This window comes from Macrobrachium rosenbergii, chromosome 20, assembly GCF_040412425.1.
Source record: "Macrobrachium rosenbergii isolate ZJJX-2024 chromosome 20, ASM4041242v1, whole genome shotgun sequence".
In the NCBI taxonomy this organism is placed as follows: domain Eukaryota; kingdom Metazoa; phylum Arthropoda; class Malacostraca; order Decapoda; family Palaemonidae; genus Macrobrachium; species Macrobrachium rosenbergii.
Genome location: NC_089760.1, coordinates 4,760,873 through 4,788,308, shown reverse-complemented (window position 1 = coordinate 4,788,308; position 27,436 = coordinate 4,760,873). Strand labels below are relative to the sequence as shown.

Below are 27,436 nucleotides of genomic sequence, written 5' to 3'. Positions count from 1 at the left end.
TAATAAAAGAAATTGTCTATGATACTGATACAGCCTTGTAATAATTGATTCCAGGCATTTCATTCCCAGTAACCGCTGTTCAACCAGTGAGGCAATGCGATGGGAGTTGGGGGTTTTGTGGGGTGTCGTATGATTTCTGGATACCACGACAGCCCTTCGTTTGGGACCATACAACCGCGATCGCCATCATCGCCTTCGTGTTGACAAATGCGATCGTATGATTTCTGGATAAGGCTATTGTGCGACCTAAAATGGGACGAACGCTGGATATCCCAGCGGTGTCCTTTATCATTAAATTCTTATCTTTTGAAGCTACATCTATAAGGAAATGAAAACAGGGCTTTTAACTACAGATTTTATATATTTTACTTTTGACTGAGTACTCGGAAGCAATTGTCAGGACTAAGGTTCCCATTTTTTAATTATTTATCCCGAACAAGTTGTGCTGTGATCCGCATCGAAACCTCTGACTCTCCATTATGATGAATAAATAATGATACAGTATGACTCAAAGGGGTAAGTGGAAAGGACTTAATTGGGCTGGAATTACCTATTCACAAATATGAAGGGTAACTACTTGAATGCTGTATAGGGCTCATAGAAAAATCTTTCAGGTGCTCTATCCGAATATTAAAAAAGGAAAAATAGAAAATTGTTCTCTTAATATTGTTTCCAAACATATTTCTAAATATATGTTACTAAATTATAAACTTTAAAAAATCACGTACACCTGCGAACAGAATCGTGTAAGTTCAGGGTTTCTCGAGCTCGAATCACTGAACTGAAGGTAAGAGTGCTGTCTGAATTGCTGAAAATCCAAAATAGTTCATAAGTTTTATTATGGTGCCTTATTTCAGTGCTTGAACCTTAGTTACACGAGTTGAAGTAGTTTACACTTGTATTTAGTTTGAATTTGTAATATCAGCTAATAAAGGAAATGGCCTTTAAAGTTCGAGGAAACCTGATAGTTTGAGATTATCGGGTCTTGAGTTCACTGGGATAAGATCCGCTTTGCTGGAAGACTTTGTGTACTGCATGTGAGGTGAGCTGAGACTATGCTTTTCAAAAACCTGAATGGGTTTTAATAACTTTGTTTAACACGGACTGTTCTTTGCACTTTGAATATCTTTTTCCTCATTTATTTTTATTTGCTATATCTCTTTGACTCTTACTGGACTTCCTGAATTTTTATTTTGCCATGTTTAATTATGTGTACTTTTGGGGTTAGGAACGTGGGAGATGTCCCACATTTATTTTTTCTTTGTGCCTGTTTTAAAAAGTTTTGTTTTTCCCTTTGTTTCCTCAGATGTATTGAATTAGAGGTCAAACAAATGTTTGACTTATTTTGACTTATGTGGTAGAGACTCAGTTGGTTGAAGCTGTTAGCACTGTGTTATATATTAATTGGACTTATTTTTGGGTTAACAATGCTGGGATGTAGATATTCCCATTTCATTTCTATTTGATTCCAAACCATTTGCCTTGTTAGATTACTGAATGAATTATATTTTTGTAGACATGCTTTCGTTGAAATTCCTTGGTCCAGTTAATGACTTGGATTTAGAGAGAGAGAGAGAGAAGGATAGATCGAGAGAGAGAGAGAGAGAGAGAGAGGAGCTGAGGGGGTGAGCTGTATGAGAGTGAGAGGATGAACCAGCTGTGTTCAGGCTGGCCAACGCTGCTGTGATTTCTTCCGAGATATAAGTTAATTACTTCATTGACCTTGTAACAGATGTGGTAAGAGGTTATGACCTTGTATAATATATATATACATATGATAAAATCTCAAGCAGAATAGAAGGAATGTTGAGTGAGCTTGCTCATCTAAATTGATCGCATCGACCAAATGAAGTTAAATATGTTGCTCCTTTGGAATGACTTTTTTGACAGCATTATAGTCTAATTCCTTCCCGGTTGTTGTTCGGTGATAGGACTTGATATGTGTGTATATTTAGTGGCGCTACTGTAAATCCAAACGTCAATACATTCTAATAAAGCAGCCACTACGAGCAAAGCTTGTAATCAGCCACTTTTATTACCCAAAAATGGTGACGAGTACGTGAGGGAAAAGATTTTTACTATTGCAAACAGTATCAGACATTTGGTGATAATGTCTGAGCAGTAGGGAGACTCAATGAATAACAAACTGAGATGCGCTGCATGTAATAGGTTGCACAGAGAGAGAGAGAGAGAGAGAGAGAGAGAAACAGACAGACAGATTAAGAGATATACAACCCCTCGAGTAAATCATTTAAATGAGATTTTACATCGCGAGTAACCTGGACCTGACTTAAAACAACGAAATTATTTTTCGTCGCAGATTAAGAACGATAGCCGTGATACGCCTTATCTTATCTGTCGCTGCCCTTTTCTCCTACAACACTGTAATTCGAAATAGCTTCGCCTCAGTTCTTGACGTTGTGCATCATTTGTGTTATCTCTGCTACCGATATCGAGGCCTGAGACTACTAAGATCGGCTGGTAAGTTTAGTCAATTTATTTTCGTTTTCTTGTAACGCTGGTAATTTAAGAAGTGACTAGTCGGTGGAATGCAAACAAGAAGATGAAGCTAAATCGTGTATCTTTACATATGTCGTAATATCATATCGCCACAATCACCTTCGTCACACATAATCACGAACTTTCTGGAGGTTCGTTTGATTCTTTTCAGTCTACATCTATTTTGACACAAACAATGATTTTTATACCTGGTACAAGAGAGTAGTTTATGTGCCCTCAAGGTACTAGGTCTATTGCGAACCACTTACTTTGTTCACAACTTGAAACAGATGAGTAGCACTGTTCATCCAGTAAAAAGATGAATGGCTCCATAATGTCTTATAACACGACCACAACGTTTGACATCGTTTTATATTTATTTCAAAACCTGAAGCGTTTTTGTTTATATAAGATTGGGCTTAAAAAGTGTGTTCATTCTGGTTTGGCATTGTTGTGGCAATGCCATTACCTCAAAATCAATCACTTCCAGTATCTGGGAAATAAATTTCTTCATAATTTTTTTTTTTTTTTTTTTGTGAATGTAAAAAGTTAATAGTAACGTTCAGAACTTTATCTCCTGTGCAATACTGGTGGTATTTTGGGCAGAATTAAAAGCTTCTGTGCCCTGCAACTGTCATGTAGTCTTATGTCTGTAACATTTGCAGTCCGTTAGACTGTCATGTATCGTTTTACTACACACCAATGACTATAAAAAGATAACGAATTCTCATTAAACGGACATTATTGTTATATATATCTACATTAAGAAGAAAGGATTCCATTATAGTAAGTACGTATTGGAAAGTAAGGGACAGCGTTGTTTTATCATTGTCAATGATGCCCTGATGCTGACTGATCAACAATGGACACGAGATAAGAAAGGATTACAAAGCACCAAGCAAACTTGTACATTGTGTTAGCATGTTTCTTCTAGACAAAGTACAACAATATTCATAAGATAATTTTCGAAAATTTTTTGAAAAATGCGGTATTAGCAATAAATCTTCCCCTTTTTTTTTGCCAAGCGTGTAAAAGGATACAAAAAAAAAGTTAAGTATATCTTAGTTTAACCAGACCACTGAGCTGATTAACAGCTCTCCTAGGGCTGGCCCGAAGGATTAGATTTATTTTACGTGGCTAAGAACCAACTGGTTACCTAGCAACGGGACCTACAGCTTGTTGTGGAATCCGAACGACATTATGACGAGAAATGAATTTCTACCACCAGAAATAAATTCCTCTAATTCTTCATTGGCCGGTCGGAGAGTCGAGCGCTAGGCCAACAGCGTGCTAGCCGAGAGCTCTACCCATCCTTCCAATGAAGAACTGTAAAAGGCCGAATAACAGATGCACAATACGTTCATCACCCAAGTCATAGGTCAATCAATGAACAACGTAACGACAAGAACAAGAGTAAAGCTACTTCTTGCTTGTTGGCTTTGAAACATGCCGTTGTCGAACAAAATGAAATATGCAATTTTGATTTCGTAACACTCGGCAAAAGCTGTCAGTTAAATCTCGAAAGCTCCTGAATTCGGTGCATTGACAATTAGCTCGAGAATCTATCCGCAGATAGACCGTAGTTAGTGTTCCTAAAAGAAATTTGAAACCATAATCATTCTGCAATTTGCAGTTTCAGTCTGAGCATTGATTGAACATCATCAAGGGTTGGTCATAATCATACCCCAATTAAATTACAAAATTTGGTTTCCTTACAACGTGACTAAATTCCTCAAGATTGCAAGATCAGAAAGTTAAATCTCTATGTAACTGTTTGATTCATTATCTGGGTGCGCATGACTAGTGACCAAAGTATTCCGGTGCACGTGGCCGAAGTATTGACGTATTTCCAACTTCTGAGCTGCAGCGTAATTTCCGAGCGGAAGACTGTTACAAATCAGAGAGGAATCTCTTACCAAGGGTAATTACACCTGACGTCAACCTAGAGTTATGTCGACATCCGCAAGACAGGAATAGAGATTAAATAAGCGTAGATAGTAATAATGGCTATGACAATACGAGAGACGCAATGAAAGCTTACATTCTACACGGCCTAATGGCCTTCGTGCTGACGTGCTATTAGTGATTTTTGGGTTTATCATTTCAAAGGAAACATTATAAAAACAACAGTTGTCAGATATGGTCGACTGATAGGTTTAGCAATGTGCGAAATCTTCCCTCTTTACCAGTCTTATACACCACACTCTCTCTCTCTCTCTCTCTCTCTCTCTCTCTCTCTCTCTCTCTCTCTCTCTCTCTATATATATATATATATATATATATATATATATATATATATACATATATATATATATATATATATATATATATATATATATATATATATATAATCCATAAATGTATACACACACATATTATATGTACTGTATATATGCATATATGTGTGTGTGTATACATTTATGGATCTTCACATCTCAAACTAGTTTCGCCGGCGACTTACAATGTATGATCCCTAGTTCAAACTCTCCTCATGTTTGATCGATTCCCTTGAACTAGAAGGATGGGACAATGGGCGCCTTGGCTGAGTGGCAGTGTTCAGCTCGCGATTGCTGGGACTGAGGTAGCTCCATGACTGTTGCCCACAGATCCACTCGGCTGTAAATGGGCACCATCATCTATTGGAGTCAGAAAAAAGGGTTTGGGTCGAACAACCTCTCGCCTAAAGTTAAGCATACCTTAGTTTAACCAGACCACTGAGCTGATGAACAGCTCTCGTAGGGCTGGCCCGAAGGATTAGACTTATTTTACGTGGCTAAGAACCAGTTGGCTACCTAGCAAAGGGGTCTCGCTAAAGACTTGCTGAAAACCAGAGGGCCGACCTTCCTGACACCACCCCATCTAATGAAGGGAAAAAGGCATTTTAGTAAAAAAGGAAATAAAAATGCCCCGTATTTCTCCCAGCTGTAAATGTGTGCCAGCGTTTGCTGGGGTCAAGAAAGTGCGTGGGTCTAGCATCTCCATTCCTGAAGACTTGCTAAGAAATTGAAAGGCTGTATTCTTCTGGCGTTACCTCTCCGAAGGGGAGAAGGCATAGGGGAAAGAAACACAAGTAGATAAATATATAAACAGGCAAACATACCTAGCTAAGGCATTAAGCCAATAAAGATTTTTTGAGTCCGCTATGATGTAAACCAACATAAACAACATTTCTTCAATTGAAATGAAATATATGGTATATACAAATCTAAGAAAAAAAATGGACATAAGCTCATCCCACAAATGCCCTCATTCTTAAGCTAAAATGCGTAATGTGATTGAGTTAGTTCAAAACGAATCTATTATAGAAAAATATCAGCCCAATACAGTATCTGAATTTGAGGTCATTCTTCCCGTCGTGAAATCTCGACGCTTTAAAGGTCGGAGGCTCATTTCCGTTCAAGTATAGAAGAAACTGATAGGAGGAGAAATCATTTTACCTATCAAGAAAGGTCAAGGGTCTCAAGTGGTGTGAAAGTGAAGTGCTGAAAACATCAAATTTGTTCATCGTTTATGTTATACTATTGACAAGGTTTTGGTAGCCCAGAAGTTAAATTGGCTGAATTAAGGCCACTGACTTGAATTCTGGGTTCAGACAAAAACATATTAGAAAATGTCGACTTGAGGCCTTCTTCAAATGAGGGATTGATCGCTTAATTAATTATATTTACATTAAACACATAGATCAGAAGAATGGGGAATAATGATAGACAGGTGAATAGGGTCCTGCGAACAATCAACTATACAACAGAGGAAAGATCCACGATGAACCACAAGGGTGACCCGCTTCAAAGGGCACCGCAGTGGAAGATACAGTGGTCAGGCCACTGTGCACACACAAGATGATGAGATAGCTCCACAGCAAGCACTCCTGTCCGCAATCGAGAATGCATCGGTTACTTAATGAGTCGACAGCGTAATTATATGGTGCCAAGCAACTCGATTCGGCAAACACTGGTTCATACACTTACGTTTAATATGTTATGCACTTTACTTAAGAACGCAGGTCTTACTGAGGTAAATCGCACTGAGGAAGGAGAATAAAATAGTGAGAGAAAATAATAAGGTACGTGACTGACTTCAGAACCTTAATTTGGGTACGTTACCTTCTTCAGGAGATAGGGGTTTCCTCATCTAAGGGCACCAGTGATGGAGGGTAATAGTGAAAAGGGTTCGCCACAAAAGTAACTCAGGCTTACAGACCAAAAAAAAAAAGTTAAGTATACCTTAGTTTAACCAGACCACTGAGGTGATTAACAGCTCTCCTAGGGCTGGCCCGAAGGATTAGATTTATTTTACGTGGCTAAGAACCGACTGGTTACCTAGCAACGGGACCTACAGCTTATTGTGGAATCCGAACAACATTATGGCGAGAAATGAATTTCTATCACCAGAAATAAATGCCTCTAATTCTTCATTGACCGGTCGGAGATTCGAACGCGGGCCCAACAGAGTGCTAGCCGAAAACAATATCGACCTGTCCAACGAGGAACTATGGTCTTCGATAAACCGTAAACACACACAGTAGTATTAAAGTAGTTTAACCAGACCACTGAGCTGACTTCCAGCAAAACATATACATGCCAAAGGTGTTATGTTGATATCTAGTCATTTATTCAACTCCTCGACAAGCGAACACTTCCGTCACAAATCACACAAAAACATCGCTGCTGAATCACAATGGCTAAAGTGAATGCAGGAACACCTGTAAGACACGAGATATCCCAACCTGTGGTTGCAGAAAGAAAGAAAAAAAAGCAAAGAAGTCGACAATACCTATGCAAATCTGTTTTGAAGAAGATAAAATCCGACGCTGCATCACACCGTCAGAAAATTAGCTAAATTACTCTCATAGGCAATCGCGAAATGCCAGAATATCGGCATCAAACAGTGACGAAACTTATATCAACGCGTTGCCTAGTAAGGAACGTTCTTTTAAGCAAATAAATGACAAAAACCACTGATCTGTGTGTTCTTTATTGAATCAGAGTGAATTTGTCGCACGATTTTCAGTATACGTTTATAAAATTACATAATATCCATCTGCGTACCTTAAGCAAGGGTGTTAGGGTGTACCACAGGTGAAAATCTCTTGATAAGATAGGTTGAAAGATATGTGACCTCAGCCCAACTGCGACTTTCAGCTTGGCCCGTCCCTCGTTTGAGAGAACAAACAGGTCGCCTGATCCCCCTGGTCTCTTTTATTCCTGAAGTATTAGATTTAAAGTCTGATGTCTCATAATTTTTTTATCGTTAAGCTAATGCTGCCTACCTCTTATCCAGGATAATTATCTCAGATTTTTTTGGTTGTAGGATTACTCGGATATTTTCTCCGTTTTTCGATTATTTTTACCCGAGGTGCATTTCATGGTTAGCCTTGAAATGTTTCTAAAAAATTTCCTTTCATTATTTTTGACACCGGCCCTTATTTCCCAGTCATTCGAACTGCTCGCTTCCTCGTCCGTCTCGTTCACCTATTGTCCCCTTGTTAGAATTTTAATTCAACTTTACATTCATCTGTTAAATCTGAACTTGAGAACATTTTAAAAAGAAAAACCAACCACTTAATGTTCCTTCCTTACGAGAACTAACTCCTCCCCAAAATACTATACTGTAACGATACATGAAAATCTATTATTCTTTTGCATCCACTGCCTATACCATGAATCTCGTACTTCCAAAATGAATAAATGAAAGCCTTGCCCTTACAGAATGACATCAAATTCGCATGGAAATAAAGGGCTGGTACCAGTTCACCGAGAGAGAAACGGACAAAATGTCGCCAGGGTTAAAAATGACTTGATTCTCCCGTTTGCTGTGATCGAGGCTGTACTCGCCGCTGCCGTCTGCTATCTCAACTACATACTCAGGTAAGGAGGAATGAGTTTCATGTATGTATGCATTCAAGTGTGCTTACATACATACACATACACATATATACGCACTATATATATATATATATATATATATATATATATATATATGTGTGTGTGTGTGTGTGTGTGTGTGTGTGTGTGTGTGTGTATACCTTAGTTTAACCAGACCACTGAGCTGATTAACAGCTCTCCTAGGGCTGGCTCGAAGGATTAGACTTATTTTACTGGGATCTGAACCACATTATACCGAGAAATGAATTTCTGTCACCAGAAATAATTTCCTCTAATTCTTCATTGGCCGGTCGGAGACTCGAGCTCAGGCCTATATATATGTATATATATACTCGTCCAATGTGTATATATATATATATATATATATATATATATATATATATATATATATATATATATATATATATATATATATTTATATATATGTATATATATATATGCATATATATTTTTATGGGGGAAGTTGAAAATAATTCTGTCAAGAGCTTTGGTGCTTAAACCTCAAGCACATTTAAAGGTACTCGCATTAAAGAAAAAAAGAGACAACTATCCTGAAAAAATTCCTGGAAACCAGAGACGTTTGAGTATCGTTATTTCTGAGATATAGAGTAAAATTGTAACCTTTAAACTGACCTGTGACCAAAACAAGTAGATAAAGATTAAACCCATCAACCACAGAGATATTTGCATACCAAGTTTCATCAAAGGAAAATAAAATTTTGATCCTTGAATAACCTTGACCTTTGACCGTGAAAAATACTCCACTGCTAAATATACATACATATTTGAAGAAAAATAAATGCCATCCCGAGGTACCTGTTTACAAAATTTCATCAAAATAAACGTAAAGGGAAGGATGATAATAATAATAATAATAATAATAATAATAATAATAATAATAATAATAATAATAATAATAATAATAATAATAATAATAATAATAATAATATAATAATAATTGTTAAAGGGTCCACAATAATATAATTGTTAAAGGCTCGAGTAGAATTTTATAAAAGCTTTCGAACCTTTCTCTGGGTTCATCTTCGGTCAAAATCTGACCGAAGATGAACCCAGAGGAAGGTTCGAAATCATTTATAAAATTTTACTCGAGCCTTTAACAATTATATTATTGGGACCCTTCAGAACATTTATGAACTCTTGTAATAGAGAGTTTTCTCCCAGCAACAACAACAACAACAATAATAATAATAATAATAATAATAACATTAGAACTACACTTTCCACATAAATGATGGCATTAATAAAACTGAGACCAAATGATTCTCAACTTATGTCACGGCATAAATGCAACTTCTGATCAGTAGCACTCATATCTCTAGTGTCTGATCCTGCTCTGAATCACCAATAGTTTGATATATCCTTCATACAAATCTACATCCGCTGTTTTACTGACACCTATGGGGCTCACCTCTGCCATAACAGATTTTCTCCGAAAAAAAAAAAATTATAAACACGCGTACAAAATTTTTCCAGAAAATTCTCCTCTTCTTTTACCTCTTCTTTTTTTATGTTTCTTTCGGGTCTGCATAAAATTAAACTTATCAGATAGAAATGTGTATAATTGGAATACAGTATAAGAATGGTACCATTTGTCGAGATTTAGTAAGGATTCTTATCTAGATCATTAAATGCATCTTAATTAATTGTCTCTTGAGTCAAGGCAAATCCTTCCTCCGAGCAAAATCATGGGAATCGACCATACGTGTAATCCTTCATGAAATGATAGACCGCCTTACTGTACCAAGAATGCATCTCAAGTTGTACATATCTAACTCAAGTGAATTTGTGTCTCTTTACAAGATATGACCCAGATATCCGACAGGACTGTACTATGGTCAACTGGGAGGGAGTTCGCCTGAGTTGCTCAGAGGATGGCCGTGTTCCCTGGCCTGTTTACAACGATACTGACACCAGCTCAAAGGCTGTTACGTTCAACCTTCCCGAATGGGTTTTCTTCACTTGTGCCATTGTCGTGCCTTCTTGCCTGGTGAGTATTCTCCTTTGTTTCTTCCACATCATCGTAATGTTACTTGGATCAGTGAGCGTAAGAAAATTACTTAAACTATTTGGAAAACTGAAGAAAACCAGCGAGTATTTGTACAATGCAGTGCACATATGAGTGACACAATCAATTACATAAATTGTTCTCAACCTTTCAGGTAATCGTTGTGGAACTTGTGAAGGTGGTATTCACGTCCAAGAAAATCAAAGTCGTCACTACCGGAAAGTTAGCCTTAAGGCCTGTATTCAGGAGAATTCCAAGGTTCATCGGTAAGTTAGCGTACCCTTGCTTATCAACAGTTGCTAGAGCTCAAGATTTAGTACAAAATATTAGGCATTGGTCTCTGCTGTAAATTCCCTCTCAATATTTTTTTACTAAATAATCAACAATGGGTTCTGCCCTACGGAGGCACAACATGAAATTTTAGATATGCATAAAGCGGAGACATAATGCACTGTAATTCTTAAACTCTTCAGAAGTTTAAATTACAAATGGGATCATTTTGCAAAGGCTAGAAACTACAAAACACAGTGACTCCGCTAGTGTAACCAAATCTACAATAGTGAATAGCACGCAACTTGACTTTCAATTTTTAGCTGTTGCTAGTTTAGAACCCGAGGGCCTCCTACAAAAAACAATTTCAAAGAAACTAGCTGTTAAAAAAGTCTTCGTCACTGTTGTTTTCTGAGAAGTCGTAGCAAACTTTATATTCCACTTAATTTAGAATATACGGAATGTGAATGTGATATACAGGTGCAGGGGAAGGGGAGGGACACACACACACACAGAAAGGCAGTCAAGGAAATTAATACAATAGAGAGATAGAAATAAGAGTGAGATCCCAAGAAAGGTTAGAATTAGGTTATTATTTATGTCCATTGTCATACAACTGACACAACAAGATTGAGAAATAATCACTTGCTGCTGCTACTGCTTTAGGAGCCCCAAGACCTTGATTTTCAGCTGTCTCCTTCTGTTGTGACCACGACACAACACAAATTTCATTCCAGTTTCCCTGATGATGGGCGGTGCCGTGGTAGGGACTCTCGTATCTGTTCTGAAGCTTTTGATTATATCTCCGAGGCCCCACTTTGCAGCAGTATGTTCTGCTAATGTCACCAGAAGAGAAGATTGCTTCGATGGTAATGCATGGTACCCGAGCACTGCGTGCGAAGGGAACGTAAAGGATGTTCAAGAAGCTCTTAGGTCTTTCCCGTCCTATCATGCCACTCTGGCTGCGTATTGGTAAGTGACACTGAAGAATTCTGCTCCTTGTATCTACGACGTTCCAAATTTGCATCCAAAAGCAACGTAAGACATAGGCGCTCAGCTTATTATGCTTCATCTAAAAATAGAAAAGCATCCTCAAGAAGACCTTTTTGTATTCTACAAGGAAATGTTTCGTTTTTTCAGTGGTGTATGGACAGCAGTCTACCTGTCAACAGCAGCTCGCATTGCAGGAGTTTACGGCGCTACTCTTGTTATGGTGGGAGCTGTGTTTGTCATGGCTTCTATTGGCATGACGCATCACATTCTCATTGGTTTTTCTTCTAGCAACGATGTCGTTGTTGGTGGAATTTTGGGAGCTGCTGCTGCATTGTATGTGGTAAGGATGACAACAGATACCAAATCCTTTTTTATTAAAAAATAAGAATGTTCTTAAGCAGTTTTCTGTTTCTATGTAATTAAGCAGAAGAGTAACTGAATTAATGGTTGAAAACTCACTGCTGGTACTACACTGTGGGCAATCATGGTCTGAAGCTTGAAGGCCAACACTGTCACTTTATCACTTTGCAAGCACATTTTGCTTGTTGCCATCTTTTGCTCCTTAGAGATATTAAGTAAAGAAAGTAATGTAGAAAATGAATAAATATATTTGCAAACTATAATTATTGTGGTACAGTTCGTGGTTACTGCAAGTAAGCATACTTTCCCATAATTTTTTTAATTTTCAAAAGTAGCGTCAATACAATTTATTTGATATGTTTGGTTAATTCTACATACTAGGCTACCATATAATCTATTCATTTTCTCTTTTAAAAAAAAAAGGCGACTTCTGTTGATTACATCATCTCTGATCAGTAAGTTATTCAAAGTTCCAGATTCTTTTTAACACGATACCACACCCATACAAAAGAAGACCCACGTACTAATTGGTATTCACTTCATGTTGAAAGTAACGTGCTTAGCAAAAAAACCATCTTATGCGAAGCTTAAAATTCTAGCGACAGCTCAGAATAGCAACCGAATAATCTCTTGAAGCATCAAGTATGTCTAAGATATAAAGTTGACAGATTTAAGAAACACGCTAACATTTCCTCCTCGTCTCTGAAACAGACTTTGGTCATCCTGAATGGCTTCCGAGAACGTGAGTTCGAAGTGAAAGTGATGCGCGAGTCGTCGCCTCTGGACATCGATCATCCGAACGTTCTCCCGATTATCCCTCTTTATGGAGCCGACAGGACAACAGGCTTAGCTAACGTAAGTTGCACGGTCTTTTATGAAATCTTCTGGTGCGGTTCACGTCACTTAACTTGCAGTAAAATTAAAGTTCTTACTCATTCTTGGCCCATAGTACCTTGAAATACCAAACCAATTTTATTTGAAGCCTACATTATTCAAAGGAAATTACATTCAAACAAACGGTCATATGAGACTAGCAGTCTAGAAACATGCCAAGCGCCATCCTGGGTCAAAGTATTTTTGAATTTAATTTGTTATATTCTAAAAATGGCACTTGGCATGTTTCTCGACTGAAAAGCTCATATATACCAATCAGTACAGAAGATAAACGGAATTACTAATTTGCTGTTTCAGAACTCATTTAATAACGTCAAAAGGTTTTGCAATATCCTGCAGTTGAATCATATAAGCGAATACTTGTCATCTTCATTTTATTATAACAATAGAATGAAGGTGGCTTTCCGGGCATAATTAAAAAAGCAGTTATTATTATTATTATTATTATTATTATTATTATTATTATTATTATTAATCAAGCAATATTTGTGAAGATCAAATGATGGAAATTGGCATACGTTACTTAAACTGTACAATACAGCTCCAGTTGTTTGATAGTTGAAAATATATTGTAAATCATTTTCCAACACAATTTACTAGGAAGTTAGGCAATTCAGAAGTTTCTGTCTTAACATGACATAGTTTACAGTTAATCATAACGTGAGAATATTGGGAAATAAGACAGTGATAATTAAGAATAACATGAATGTTAAGGATAATGACAAAATAATTAGATTTTCAGCAGACCAGTGAAAGGGAAATATATAAATGAATTACAGCAATGCATATCGAACAAAAACAAATGTCGAGCAAAAGATCAAATGTCACTGAGATTATGCAATGAAGCATAAAGATTTGTGGAAAAAAATAGCGTTGTATTCATAATGATCAAAGTCAATAAAAAAATACTGAAATTCATCGAACTTTAGTTTTTTCCTCCTGGAATAGGAAATAAAATAAGGCGAACTTCTGTTTCATTAAGTTCATTGTAACTTTCGTTTTCTTGTGTTTTTCAAGAACGGATTTTTTCTACATAAATTTTTAATGACATTTTTGTGCTATCATTACCGTGTTGAGTATAAAACGAAATTATCCTGGAATATAATAATAGCTTATCCTCTTTCGAAATTCCTGTCTTCTCCCCCTATAATGCAGGGGCCCAGGGGAGTGCGCTTTGAGGATGACCAGGTGGATAGTGACGACTTCGGTTTAGGAGACGGTGACTCTTCCAACTACATCACCTTCATACCTAGAGCTACTTCTCACCCCGCACAGAAGGTAAAGGGCGTGAATGAAAGTAAACAATTAAATACACAAATCCGGAAATGAACAAAAGAAACAAAAGGAAAACATGGGATTTTAAACGATATTCTGAAAAGAGTTCGAGTTGCAACATTGGCAATTTTGCCCGATGAAAAGCATGAATGATATACAATAAGTTTCCTGTGAGTACACAGAATTTATCTCAGGCTAACAGTTCTTGGTTGGTTTGGCGACTACCAATAGCGTACGACATTTGAACAACATTGCCTATTGCAAGGGTTCTCAACCTGGGGTTCGCGAACCCCAGGGGTTCACAGGAAGGTTTCCAGGGGTACTTGGATGGCTGACGAAAAAGTATTTAAACTGCAGCTCCGGCTGAGGGTGGGGACGGTTGCGACTAGCGAGGACAGTCAGTCAGCTGGCCGCCAGGCACTGATGCTTGTAATATTCATGTTTCTGCTTAATAAAGTCATTAAACTTTAAAATCATTTAATGATATCCTTTGCAGTACCATTGTATATTCAATATACAGTGGTAATATATTGACTAGCTCAATATACTAAATTGAGTTAGTCAATATATTGGTGTCAGCTTACTGGGGGTTCGGGTTGATGGTCTTATAACTCGGGGTGTTACTTAACGGGAAAAAGGTTGAGAACCCCTGGCCTATTGTGAAAATACATAACAATAAGCTGTTTTCCAAACAGCATCCAAATTTAGCCTGGATTCTTAAGTCATTTCAAGTTTTGTAGATCTGAGTTATGAAATTAAGACAGGAACAAAAGTTGAAAACAAAATTCTGGTCATTCTTTTGCAAAACAGCCCAAAAATGTAAACTTTTTGAAAATGCTACTGTTTTAAGTTAAACAAATTAAAAATTATTTCACCATTTTACTCATTTTCGTTCACATGCCACTCCATAGCTTCGTTACTTCTTCTTTGGACTTGCAGTGCAACTTGCAGCTTGCATTTGGCTGTTACTGTATGTCTAGCTATCTAATCTATGAATATATTTTGTGGTCTCTCGCTCTTGAGTGTGCGTATACATGTGAAAGCAGCATTTCATCGCTTTCCAGAGTCGAACGCCCTCATCTTTCCCAGCACAAGCAGTTAACGCAAATGTCGGAAACGTGTCTTCCAACATCCCTACGCCACCGCCTCTGCCTTCCTACGGGCCTCCCCCTAGTTACTCCAGAACAGAAGTTGTTTCGTCATACAACATTCCCAGGCAAAGGTCTGTGAGTCAAACTTTTTTGTTATAAGTGGAGGAACTGTGGCCAATCATTCAGTGTCTTGTGGGGTTTGTATTGAAATTGTTTCATGATCGATATATATATATATATATATATATATATATATATATATATATATATATATATATATATATATATATACACACACACACACACACACACACACACACACACACACACACTGGAGATGAATAAATACATTGATTTTGTTTATTCGGAATGAAGATTCATTTCATATAAATGAATTTCAATAAAATCTTTGCCAAATTACATCAGACATATTTCACTAATATAACTGTGTAAGAAACTATCCCTGCTTCTTTCCAGGCTCTCAGCTCCCGTAAGATCACCTCAGGCACCATCGTACAACGACTCGAGAAACGACAACGTTCTGAACACCTATTACAGCAGAGACTCGGACGTTGTACCGAGAGCCCGGACTGAAACTGCATCTTACTTCTGAGGCAAGAGTTAAGGAAATCTATCAGCACTGCTACTACAAAACTCCAAGTCTCTTCACTTAAAGACGATTGCAAAGATGACCTGCATTCAGTGCTAAAAAATTTTTGAGAATTTGAGTTTATGACAGCCAGGACCCATTGCAGTGTATGCCGTTGATGTCTTGGGACGAATGCATTTCCGAATATGCCTCTGTGAAACAAAAACACTGTAATGTGGAGATCAGACATTTGTTAATTACTTGTTACAGATATCTATAGCACTGGTAACCCTCTCTTGCGCTGACCCTGGCGTTCTTGCCCTCCGTCTTTTACCCATTGTGAGTTTTTCCCCTCATGCTTCATTTGTTTTATATCAAGCACAGCCTTGCACTAGGGCAGCCCGTAATCCTCATGCTTCACTCCACGTCTTCTTCTTGTTCAAGGAATATATATATATATATATATATATATATATATATATATATATATATATAACAAATCATTATCAAGGAAGTTTATATGTCTCATAGCATGAATTCAGTATCTGGTAATAAAATCTGATGGTTTTATGCAAGAGGATGAACAGACGACTGAAATTTTTTCATTTAAATTCACATGTCCGCATTTAACATAAAAGCTTATTTCCTGAATGATTCACAATGATATATTCTTTATTATCTACGTACTGTGGTGTTTAGGCTTTTATGCAGTCCGAGTCTCACTTAATTTGACAGTTCAGGAAGGTCGATCAAACTGGATTTCTTGGCAGTCTTGACTGCGATGGGAAGTTGAGGTTTACCATGGGTATTATAAAAAATCTTACAGTAGAGAAATGATATCCAAATTGGCAGCTATTGTAGCAAAACGTAGTGAAACTGACTCATATCCCAGTCAGCAAATGACACTATAATCCCAAGTATTATTTCATAACCTTGGTATAAAAAACAAAGCTTACGATTCTCAACACCTACACAGACATGATACTCAAACTTGCCAGTCCAGAAGTGCACGTGTAACAACATTCGACCTAAATAGGAATCGCCTTCATGTTGTGAACTTGGATAATAATTAGATGCAAAATCTAGATCTTAATATCTTACCTGCATGTAATGCTATCGACGCTTCGTACCTTATCGGTGGTTCATCCATATGTAGGCCTACCACTCTTCCTTTAGAGATGGCTGCCTCGTAACTGACGCACAATTCATTTCATCCTTTCCTTTCTTTGAAAATCTACTTTTCTATTACTGTAAAAACAAAATTATATGATATATAAATAGTTTAAGAGCAAGAGCAACTTTGTAGAATTCCATGGAATATTTAAAGGATCCATACAACCTACATGTGCCGTATATCCTTGAATGTGGGAGCACTGAAAGCAAGTAACCATACACATAATTTTTGTGTATGCAGCACAAACCCCGTCAACGAGAACTTATAAGTTGATTCGTCAACCTGCAATTTACAGGAAAATTGTGAGCATGCTCTAGATAATCAGTATAAGGTTTAAAATGTCCCACTATCTAAAAATTATATTTTCATACTCTGCATTTACTTCATTTACCTTGTTACATTTACACTTACATTTAGCGAAGATTGTTTTTAAAGGCCTGTGCACGTTGTAAGTTGGTTGAAGTTCAATTTGTAGTACTTGGCTTCATCCATCTGGCAATGAATCATTTGATTTTTGTTTGAATTTGTTCAAGTTACGTATTTTTCTTTATTGTCTTTTTTCTTATTTGTTCGTTTTATTGCTTTCTAATACAGGGATGAGAAAGCACAGTATATGACTGATCTTAAACATGTATTTGATTACCTGTTATCACTGACGCGCTCTCTCTGTGTGGACCTGTTGTATCTAATATTCACTGATTTTTATTTTCATTTGATCTTTTGCAATCATTGCAATCCTGATAACTGTAATAAAAATGCAAAAAATATCTATGTACTCTCTAGTATTCCTGTCTCGGATTTCACATTATGAAATACCATTTTTTTTCTTCCTCTAATAATGTAATACCATATGAATAAAAATAAAAAGAAGATTTAAGGACATTGTCCCAGGGACCATACACTAAACACAAACTGGATATTGTGTCTGCATTCATGAATATATATATATATATATATATATATATATATATATATATATATATATATATATATATATATATATATATATATATATAGTGTGTGTGTGTGTATAACTGAATCTGAAGTATGGAACATGATGAATATATAAATAAAGATAAAATCCACAAAGGAAAGGAAGCACTGGAGTGCTGCAGAGGCCTTTCGACTGTCTGCTAAGTAAAGGACGACAGACAGTCGAAAGACCTCGCTGCACTCCCTTTCCTTCGTGGATTTTATCTTTATATATGTGTGTGTATGTGTGGATCTATATGCTTTCATCTCCAGTCATAAGTGTGTGCCTGCACTTTTATATATAACTATATGTTGAAATGAGCATGTGGTATTGCAGACTGAATTTCTAATGCCGATATAATGTGAGAAATTTACATTTCATGTCTTTTAGTCATTTATTCCTTTTGCCGTTTTTTCGTTGTTAGTTCTATTCCGCGTAATTATGCAATTTGCTCCTCGTAAGAATTTGACGCCTCAATTCTGAATTTGACGTCACCGAACAAGGAAACCGTCGGTTACTGATCCACTCTTCCTGCACAGTTCACTATGATGGCTGTCTTTCTTGAAAGCCTTTTGACCAACCCATATTCACCTTCATCTAGAATTCAAACAAAAAATGGATAATTCAGATATATTCTCCAATTTTCATCAAATGCAAGAAGTCGGAAATGGCTCAGCGAAACTGCAAGTGATACAAGAAGACCGGCACAATTGTCAAATGTCACGTGACGTCCGTGACGTCCATCAGTTCGTGAAGAAGTTAATAATGCTCTAAAAAGACATCGAAATGCAAGAGAACCACGAAATCGATAAAGTAATATGAACGTACAGCTGTGCATGTGAGTGTCTGTTGAGATACTCATTTTCCCATTCGAGAAGGGCATATGCTACTATCCTTGCACATTGTGCAATTCCGTAGGCGTCAGTCTTTTGTTTGATTGAAGTTACTTACCTTATCACGTTTACTTTTCTGAATAATTAGGTTATGCTCGTTTAAAGTTTTTTAAATAGCAGAGCGTAATTAAAAAAAAAACTCCAATGTATTTATTTTCGTAATATAAAGACTTCTCGGCGGCCTAGAAAAGTTCCCACCGGTCTCAGACCGGAATATTGACCACCATTTTTCTATATGATTTTGTTTACGTTTTGTTCGTTCTTTTTGTTTATGACATTTATCACCAATTTTGTACTAAACACGGCGCCCATTCTCCACTTAGACTGGTAGTCACCGTACCAGAGGAACGCGGTAGTAGGCTTCAGTATTACCCTTATATTTTACGTTGTAGGTATTTCTTTTTCAGTTGTTTAAAATGTTGTTGGTAGCCTAGGCTAGCCTGTGTGGAAGTCGAGTTTCCCTCATCCTAGCCTCTCGATCGGCATTTGTCTCTTTGAATGCTGTCGCAGTCTTGGTGTTTTTATGTTGGACTTGTTTTCATATTAATATGCTTGTTTTTGGTTTGTTGGAATAACATGCCGTTTGTTGAACTGTATTGCGAACTAGCTGTTTTCCATTGCTAGCCGAAGTAGATCATTTCAGACGTTCCATAGGTTAGGTTAGTTACTACAGGGGTACTTCTAAGCCGGCTGTCTGCAGTGAGCTAGACTATGGCAATTGATGTTTTCCTATGTTATTGTACTTGCTTTATAAGAATTTAAAGTAATATTTTGTCGGCCGGCTGTAACTAAACTGTAATTGACCTTTGAAGACTACACTACCGACAGGGTAGATCTAAGCCGGCATTCCGAGGCGACCCCCCACCCCCCTCCATAGCTAATACGGCAAAATTGTAACCAGTAAAAACCTCTAAAAATACCAGCCTAACGTACCATAGGGGTGTTTACTGGTTACCATTTTGCCGTATTAGCTATGGAGGGGGGCTGGTGGGCTCCCTGGGGAATGCCGGCTTAGACCTACCCCGCGTTAGGTAATTCAAGTCGTGCAGTCTTCAATGGTCAATTACAGTTTAGTTACAGCTGGCCGACAAAATATTACTCTAAATTCTTGTAAAGCAAGTAAAATAACATAGGAAAATGTCAAATGCCATAGTCTAGCTCACCGCGGACAGCCGGTTTAGAATTACCACTACAGGCTTACAATGTTCTTTTGCAACAAATGTGAAATTGTAGTCTAGGCCTTAAGTTGAGTTTACCCACAGACCTAATTGTTAGTCATTCAAGTGTTTTTTGCTGTGAACAGAATTGGTTTGTCTTTAAGAGTTAGGTTAGGTAATAGCCTTGGGCACTGCTTAAACCTGTGTTTTTTAATAGAAATATTTGTTATAGCTTGCTGATTCATTATATTTTATGTTGGAATTTTCTTGTTTTGTATCATGTGCAGAAAATATGCTTCTTTTTTATTTGCAATAGACCTATATAGAACCTCCCCAAGCATCGGCTATATCCTTGGAGCCACGTTTTGATTTCCAAATATACAAACCCTTGATCTTTACAAAGGAATATGCTTCAGCACAGCTGGAAATGGCCGTTTAATAGTTAAACAATGTGGTTAGGTAGTTAACTGCTGGGGAGTCCCACCTACCCGGCCGGTAAGCACTTTGCTTTCGGCCATCACGCTATGCAGAGCATCTGTGTTACCCTCTGCTCTGCCTGCCGTTTTACTTTGTTTTGGTCTTCATTCTTGGTGGGTTTGTTACCTTTTCTTTTGTGGTTATATCTTTTTGTGCTTTTCTTGTGTGTTTGTGATTTGGTAGTACTATACAGTGCAAACCCACAAATCTGTTAAGCCCAAGGAGCTTAAGGCTATTGTTCAGCGCACATGCCCCGGTACTGCCACTAAAACCTTTAGTCATTACTGCTCCTCCTTTGATGTGGACCCTCATGTCCTCTGCACGAGTTGCTGGGGGCATGACTAAACCTGACTCGACTTGTGATGAGTGTCGTGACTGGTCTCCAGTACAATGGGTGATATACTCACAGAGAAGGAATTACAAGAATAAAGCCCCCAAGGTGTCATCCAGCGGTAACCTGCCCCCGTTGCTGATCCTTCTTATTCCTTCCTTCCTCCTGTGGAACTTCTGTGCTTTGCTATCTCCTTCAGGAGCGAACTCCCCTTTATCGTCTTTGCATGCTTCGTCAGGCGGGAGTCAGCGTTGGGGAGCTGGTGATTGGGACAATCTCTTTTTGGTGGTCTCTACTCCCATGGGGGGGAGGAATCCCCTTCGGGCAAGATGAGACTACCAACCTTAACCCAACTTCCCTTTCAGGTGTGGAGGAGACCGAGGATCTCTGGGAGACGTGGCTCTCTCTGGTTCTTTTGGGTGGCCCCTCGGTGTAGAGTTTGCTTAGTCACCTGAGGACTTCTCGTGCCCCTGCTTTGCCTCCGTTGACTCATTGTGCTGTTACAGTCACGACATCGACTGTTACAATGTCTGCAATGACTAAAGTGTCAACGAGTGTAACTACTTATGCCCCTCTGTTGATGACCCCCGCTATTGTTAAAAGGATATGCCCACACACCCCTGTTATACCTTCTAGTGTTGTTTCTGCTTCCCCCCCACTCCATCAGGGATCAGCATCTCCACGCTTTTTTTAAGAAAGTTTCGAAGAAGAGGAGTCGTAAGGTGTCATCGTCTTCATCTTCGTCATCTTTGTCATTGTCGTCTGTCGCCTCCTCCCCTTCTTCCAAGGCTCACTGGCAGAGGAAGAAAGTTGCTTCTCCCGCCCAGAAGAAGTCCCGTCATGAGTCTTCTGATAGAGTGCCTCCCTCCATGGGGGAGACACTGGGATCTCTGGCTTGCTCTCCCCAGTCTTTGGGCTTGGGGTCCGTGTCACAGGTCTTGCCGAGACCCCATGACTTGGGAGCATCAAGTGCGTGGGTCTCCAAGAGTACCTGCGTACTCGATACTAGTTCTGGGAAGTCACCTCCCAGAACTAGTGTAGTGCCTACCTTCTACCCGTGTCTCTTTGGACACTGGTAGAGAAAGCTGCCGACAATTGTCCTGTATGTGATTTGGGAGCTTCGAGTGCATGACCATGTCGCTCCAGGTACTCGGGGCTCTGCGAAACCTCAAGTCGCTCCTGCCAGTACTGTGGAGTCTGCTCCTGTACTGGTAAAGGTACTATGCAAGAGAAGGCGAACAAGCAAGCAGGTACTTCTTCCTGCCAGCACTCGGCCAGAGTCCTATTCTGGTGCTGTTGCCTCAAGAGTCCATGCACTCGGAAAAGCATTGAGGAGGTCCCCCATACAGTCTTCTTCTCGGCAAGAGGCCATGGCCTTGAAGAAGACTGAAGCACGTCGGGAGGACAGCCCGAGAGTACGCAATCGCCCTCCCCGGGTTAGCCTGACCTCACATTCGCGTGAACGAGCCCACTCACATGGGGATAGCTTCCATGCATGCCAGCATGAGCCCATTCGCTCTTTTCCGGACAGCAACCCCTCCACGTCCGCGTGCACAGGTGCGCTCTCCTAGACCCGTGCAGCCATCACCTCTGTGGGTTGGCGATCGCCCATGGCTTTCATGTCCTGGCAGCACTTCGGCCTTCGACAAGACAGGAAAGAGTACTCAATCCCTCTCACCTGTCCCCTCAACCTTCTGGTGTTGTACTGGGAGGCGTGAGTTGGACAATAGGGTCTCCGATTGGGATGTCACGCCCCAGCTCAGCCCCACCACAAAGACTTACATTCCGGGTTTGGTCCTCGGACCGACCTGTACATATGCCCAAGTGGCCAAGAAGGGATCAGGGGTTCTGCCGAGGGTCCTCTCCCCCAGGATTCGGACAGCCCACAGATACTGGGGACCCGTTTAGAGATCATGAAGCTGATTCGTTAGCATGGGGCCATGGCCGCATCTGTGGACCGTCCATTGCGCCTCAAAGCCTTTTTAGGGTTCTAAGAAGGAACCCAAGGCCTAGGTGGGCCTGCCTTGGTCCATGCTTTCCAGAGGGGTTTTAGAGCAGGTGAACTCTCTTGTATCTGGGAAAGAGAGTTCAAACCATTTGGACAAGCAACTTCCTCCTCCTCTGCCTTGACAGAAGAAGTATTTTGTTTAAAACCCTCACATATTCGTGGGGATACAGTTTTACCACACCCCCACGAATAGCTAAAATCGGCAAATACTTAGCACATAGAACTGCCAATTTTGATAGTTCAAACACAAAAAAATAAAACTAAAAATGCTTATATTGTCCAACTCACGCCTCCCAGCACAACACCAGAACTAGTATCAAGTACGCAGGTACTCTTGGAGACCCGCGCACTTGATGCTCCCAAGTCATGGGGTCTCGGCAAGACCTGTGACACGGACCCCAAGTGGGGTCTCGGCAAGACCTGTGACACGGACCCCAAGTCCGAAGACTGGGGAGAGCAAGCCAGAGATCCCAGTGTCTCCCCCGTGGAGGGAGGCACTCTATCAGAAGACCCTTGCAACCTAGTCTTCCAGCTACTGATGAGAAGCTTCTTTGTCTTGCTGTGCCAGGGAACTGAGGCCCCTGGGTGGCATGTGGCTCTTGTTTAGGGTTCCTGTCTCATACTCTGGACGCGCCCTTGCGAGAGTCATTGGATAGAGATCTGCCCTCTTAGGACCATCTCTCGTCTCGCTCCAGCCTTGGCGTAGAAGATGGACGAACAAGGGAGGGGATCAATACCTCGACTCCTTCTTGGATGTCATAGCGGACTCCAAATCTGTCAGCATCTTTTGCCAGGTTTGAGTTCTTCTTGATCCCCTCCTCCTTGGGCTTTGTATCGATGATCCAGATCAATCGTTACTTTATCCTGTTAGGGAGCTGCAGTACTTTCCGAAAAGGCTCAACATTCTTAACCTGGATGTCGTTAACGTTTTCGCTATTACTCTCTCTCCCAAGAAAGAAGTCTCTAGGAACGCATCTTTCTCTTGGTTTCATAAGCAATTGAAGGATGTACTCTGATTTAGCTGCCCCAGTGGTTCCTTTACTTCCTGACCACCATCCTGTAGAAGATGCCGGAGAAGAGATCGAGGAAGAAGTCCTGAGAGATGTAGTCATCTTCTTCAACTTTATCTTCGACTTGGTCTTCTGCTGCCTTCTCCCCTTCTTCTTCTGAGACTCATTGGCCAAAGAAGAGGAAAGCTGCCTCTCCCTCCCCTAAGAGGCCCTGCCATGGGGCTTCTAAGGGGCTGCCTCCCTTCACAGGGATGCAGTGAGATCTCTCGTTGGCTCTTCCCAACCTTTGGGCTTGGGAACTGAAGTACTTAACCCAGGGTCTTGTGTTTCAGGAGTCGAGGGCATGCAGGCTTTAGTTTGTGCTACCATTGCCATTCTAGGGGTTCCACTCCTAGACTGGTGCTGTTTCGTGTGTTCGACTTTGTCAAGTCACTCCAAGTACTCAAGAATCTTCAGAGTCTCATGCATCCCAAACCGGTGTCAGAGAGACCTCTCACCGTCCCGGTTCAGGCACAGGCCGAGAGAAAAAACCAAGACATGCAAATGTCTTGGTTCTTCCTGCCAGCACAGAGTTTTGAGTTCTCTGTCATTTCCAAAACATTGCTTGGTCAGGTTCCCAGCTTGGTGTCTCGGTCCCAAGGGTTTGAGCACCTGGAGGGGCAAAGAGGAGGTTCCCTTTAGGGGTCCTGCGGGACTTCTGAGGGACAACCTTTCTTTGGAGAGGCAATGCGTTCTCTGGTTTGGCTCTTCCCGGACCATGGGGTTGGGAACCGATTTGCATTCCCCACTGGGGTCTTGTGTCTCGGGGGCCTCGAGTGCTCAACCTTTTGAGGCTGCACTCTCAATTCCAGTTCTTAGAAGTCTGCGTTTAAGACTGGTTCTGTGCCTGTCCCTCCTTGGTTTCTTCAGAAGCCGAGAGGAGCTTACTCCCAATGATTGTTCTTAAGAGATTCAGGAGTCTCACCGAGCGCTCGGACTCCTTGGAATCTGGATTCTTTGGGAATGCGAGCGCTTGACTAGCGAGGCGTCAAGTGTCCAGGATTCTGCAGAATCTCGGGCACTTTCCACACCAGAACTAGGGAGTTTGCTCTCTGGTCTGGTTTAGGCACAGGACGAGAGAAGGTGTTGGAACATTCCAGTGCTTTGGCACTCCCTGCCTACTTCATTTTGAGTGCTTGATCACTTCCAACACTCATGTCTTGGACCTTTGGGTTCGAGCACTCGGGTTAGCCGACAAGAATCTCCTTTAAACCCTCTTCTCGAGGGGTTTCTCCCTTGAAGAAGATTAGAGCATGTCTTGAGGACAGCACTAGTTCACGGCTGAGCTTTCCCGGCTCAGTTTGGCTCAGCCCTGCTTACTCGCCTAGCCACAGATTGCGTTTACATGATCAGATCAGTTCAGATCGGCTCGGCCCGCCCACCCAGCCCCTGATCGCATTGCGAGACTTGCTTGGCTCACTCGACTCTGCTTGCTCGCCTGGCCTGTGATGTTTACATGATCAGCTCAGCTTGCTTGGTTCGACGAACCAAATACTGTTGAGGTTCTCCTTCCTTCAGGAGACTCAGCTCAAGTGAACTTTTCTCTCTCTTCATGTTAGCGATTTGCTGTGGCATTGGCGCTCTCCTTCCTCTGTGCTGCCATCATCACCTGTGGTTGATGATCGTCCGCGGTCGGCCTCTCCTGCTAGTTCTTCTAGCAGGACAGGTAAGAATGCTTTTCTCCTCTCCTCTTCCCTCAAACCCTGTCGGTTGCTCCCAGAGGATGTGAGTTGAATAGAGAGGACTCTGACGAGCTTTGTTTTTTTTGCTGACTAGCAGATTGCCCTGGCTGTGGTTCATCTGGACTCTGATCTCTCACTGTTTTTCTTTGCCATGAAGGGTGTTCCCTCTTGCAACAAGAGACAGCGAACTTGGAAGACACCGCTATGGTGTCTCTCCAGGTAGTCTCCGGATGAATCTGTTATCCTTCACTTTTTCAAGGTTTTGCCTCCTCAGATGCGATCATTCTTGAAGAGGATTCTGCCTTCTAGAGACTTTTCCAGTCTGGGGGTGGGTTTGCCTACCCAGCACCAGACAGCAAACTGTGGGCAATTCTGGTGCTAAGAAGAGGGACACTGTCCTGATTCCGATCTCCAATCTTGTAAGTCCCGAGTCATCACATTCCCTCAAGAATGGACCTTTACTCGGTTCTGCCTCCATCTTTCGCAAAGAGTAGGTAGATAATGCAGGAGTCAAGGAACGTGCCAGGGCAACTGCCTTGTCCTCCGGACAATGGCAGGCTATCCCTTCCTCAGCCCCTAAGAAGTGTCAGGCTTCAAAGGGCACTCACTGAACACCTAGCCGTCCTCATTCTCTTCTCAGAAAGTGTGCATATGTGTGTCTCTTTCAACTCTCTTTCCAGGCGGGAAGAGGGCAGAGGGAGGAGAGGAAGGGAGAATGCTTGGAACAGCGTTCTCCTCCTGCTGGTGTCCTGATGAAGGAATGACTGTCAAGTCATTGGACTATATGACAGCAACATAGCCGAGACCTGGCAGTGGATATCCTTCAGGAGAATTATCTGTTTTCCTCTGGGTCTTGGCCATCTTTTATTGAACTTCCGTTCTGCCTCCTCTCCTGTGCTATACATCGAGCTTCCGTTCTATTTTTCCTTCCAGGATTATAGAAGCAAACCTGCTCCTTCTTCTAGCAACAGGAGGAAGGAGACCCTGACAATAAGACAAACCCAATATAGGCAGTCCCCGGTTAACGGCGATCCAGTTTTACGGCGCTTGTCTGGTACTGACAGTTGGCAATTTTCGTCACCTAAAATCGCCGATTTCTGCTTATCAGCGCCGACAATTGGATATTGGCGCCAATAACCGAAAATCTTTTCAGCGCCAATAAGCCCCGAAAATCGCCAAAAAAAAATGCCAAAAATTTAGCGGCGATTTTCAGTTATCATCACACCCTCAGAACAGAACCCCTGCCGATAACCGGGGGTTTAAAGTAAATTGTTTTTTTCTTAACTGTACATACCTGAGGTCCTTTACATTATTTTTTTATGCCCACCACATGCCACCCCTCAATCTGACACCTGGTCCAAAAGGCAAATTGGAATGTTCACATAAGGGCGGGTAGGACTCCTGCCTGACGGACAGTAGGTAACTGCCTAACCACCTTGTTTGAAAGTTCAGTGGCCATTTCCACCTCCACTGCAAGTAATTCCTAATGTAAAGGACCTCAGGCTTGTACAGTTAGGAAAAATACAATTTACTTTAAAAATTGTGATTTTATTGTGGTTCTTGTTGTGGTGATTTGTTTTTGTTTCTGATGTTATGGTGCTTGTAGTGTCTTCAGAAATTTTTCATATGGTAACCTAATATTGCAGATTAAGCATAGACCTATTCATAAAATACTAGTGTAAAGAATTATCTGCCTACTATTGTTAATTGAAATTTATTTGTTTGTTTTAGTTAAAAGTAATCGAGATATTTATGAGTATAGTGTACACTAGAAGATTCTCCTAACAACACAGAGAGAGAGAGAGAGAAA

General features: G+C 40.4%; 1 protein-coding gene across 2 annotated transcripts; it reads left to right on the top strand.

Annotated features, from left to right (window-relative positions):
• The first annotated feature begins 2,357 nt into the window (after positions 1–2,357).
• LOC136849002 (phospholipid phosphatase-related protein type 1-like) lies at positions 2,358–17,825 on the top strand. Of its 2 annotated transcripts, none has more exons than XM_067121829.1 (10): positions 2,358–2,481; positions 8,208–8,366; positions 10,206–10,392; positions 10,565–10,676; positions 11,418–11,652; positions 11,821–12,013; positions 12,745–12,888; positions 14,083–14,205; positions 15,267–15,424; positions 15,771–17,825. In XM_067121829.1, the coding sequence occupies exons 2-10, from the start codon at positions 8,209–8,211 to the stop codon at positions 15,904–15,906; spliced, it is 1,446 nt and encodes a 481-aa protein (XP_066977930.1). In that variant the 5' UTR covers positions 2,358–2,481; position 8,208; the 3' UTR covers positions 15,907–17,825. The 2 variants fall into 2 exon arrangements, with proteins under 2 accessions (XP_066977930.1, XP_066977931.1); XM_067121830.1 differs by lacking the exon at positions 2,358–2,481 and adding an exon at positions 2,529–2,651.
• Positions 17,826–27,436: the final 9,611 nt, after the last annotated feature.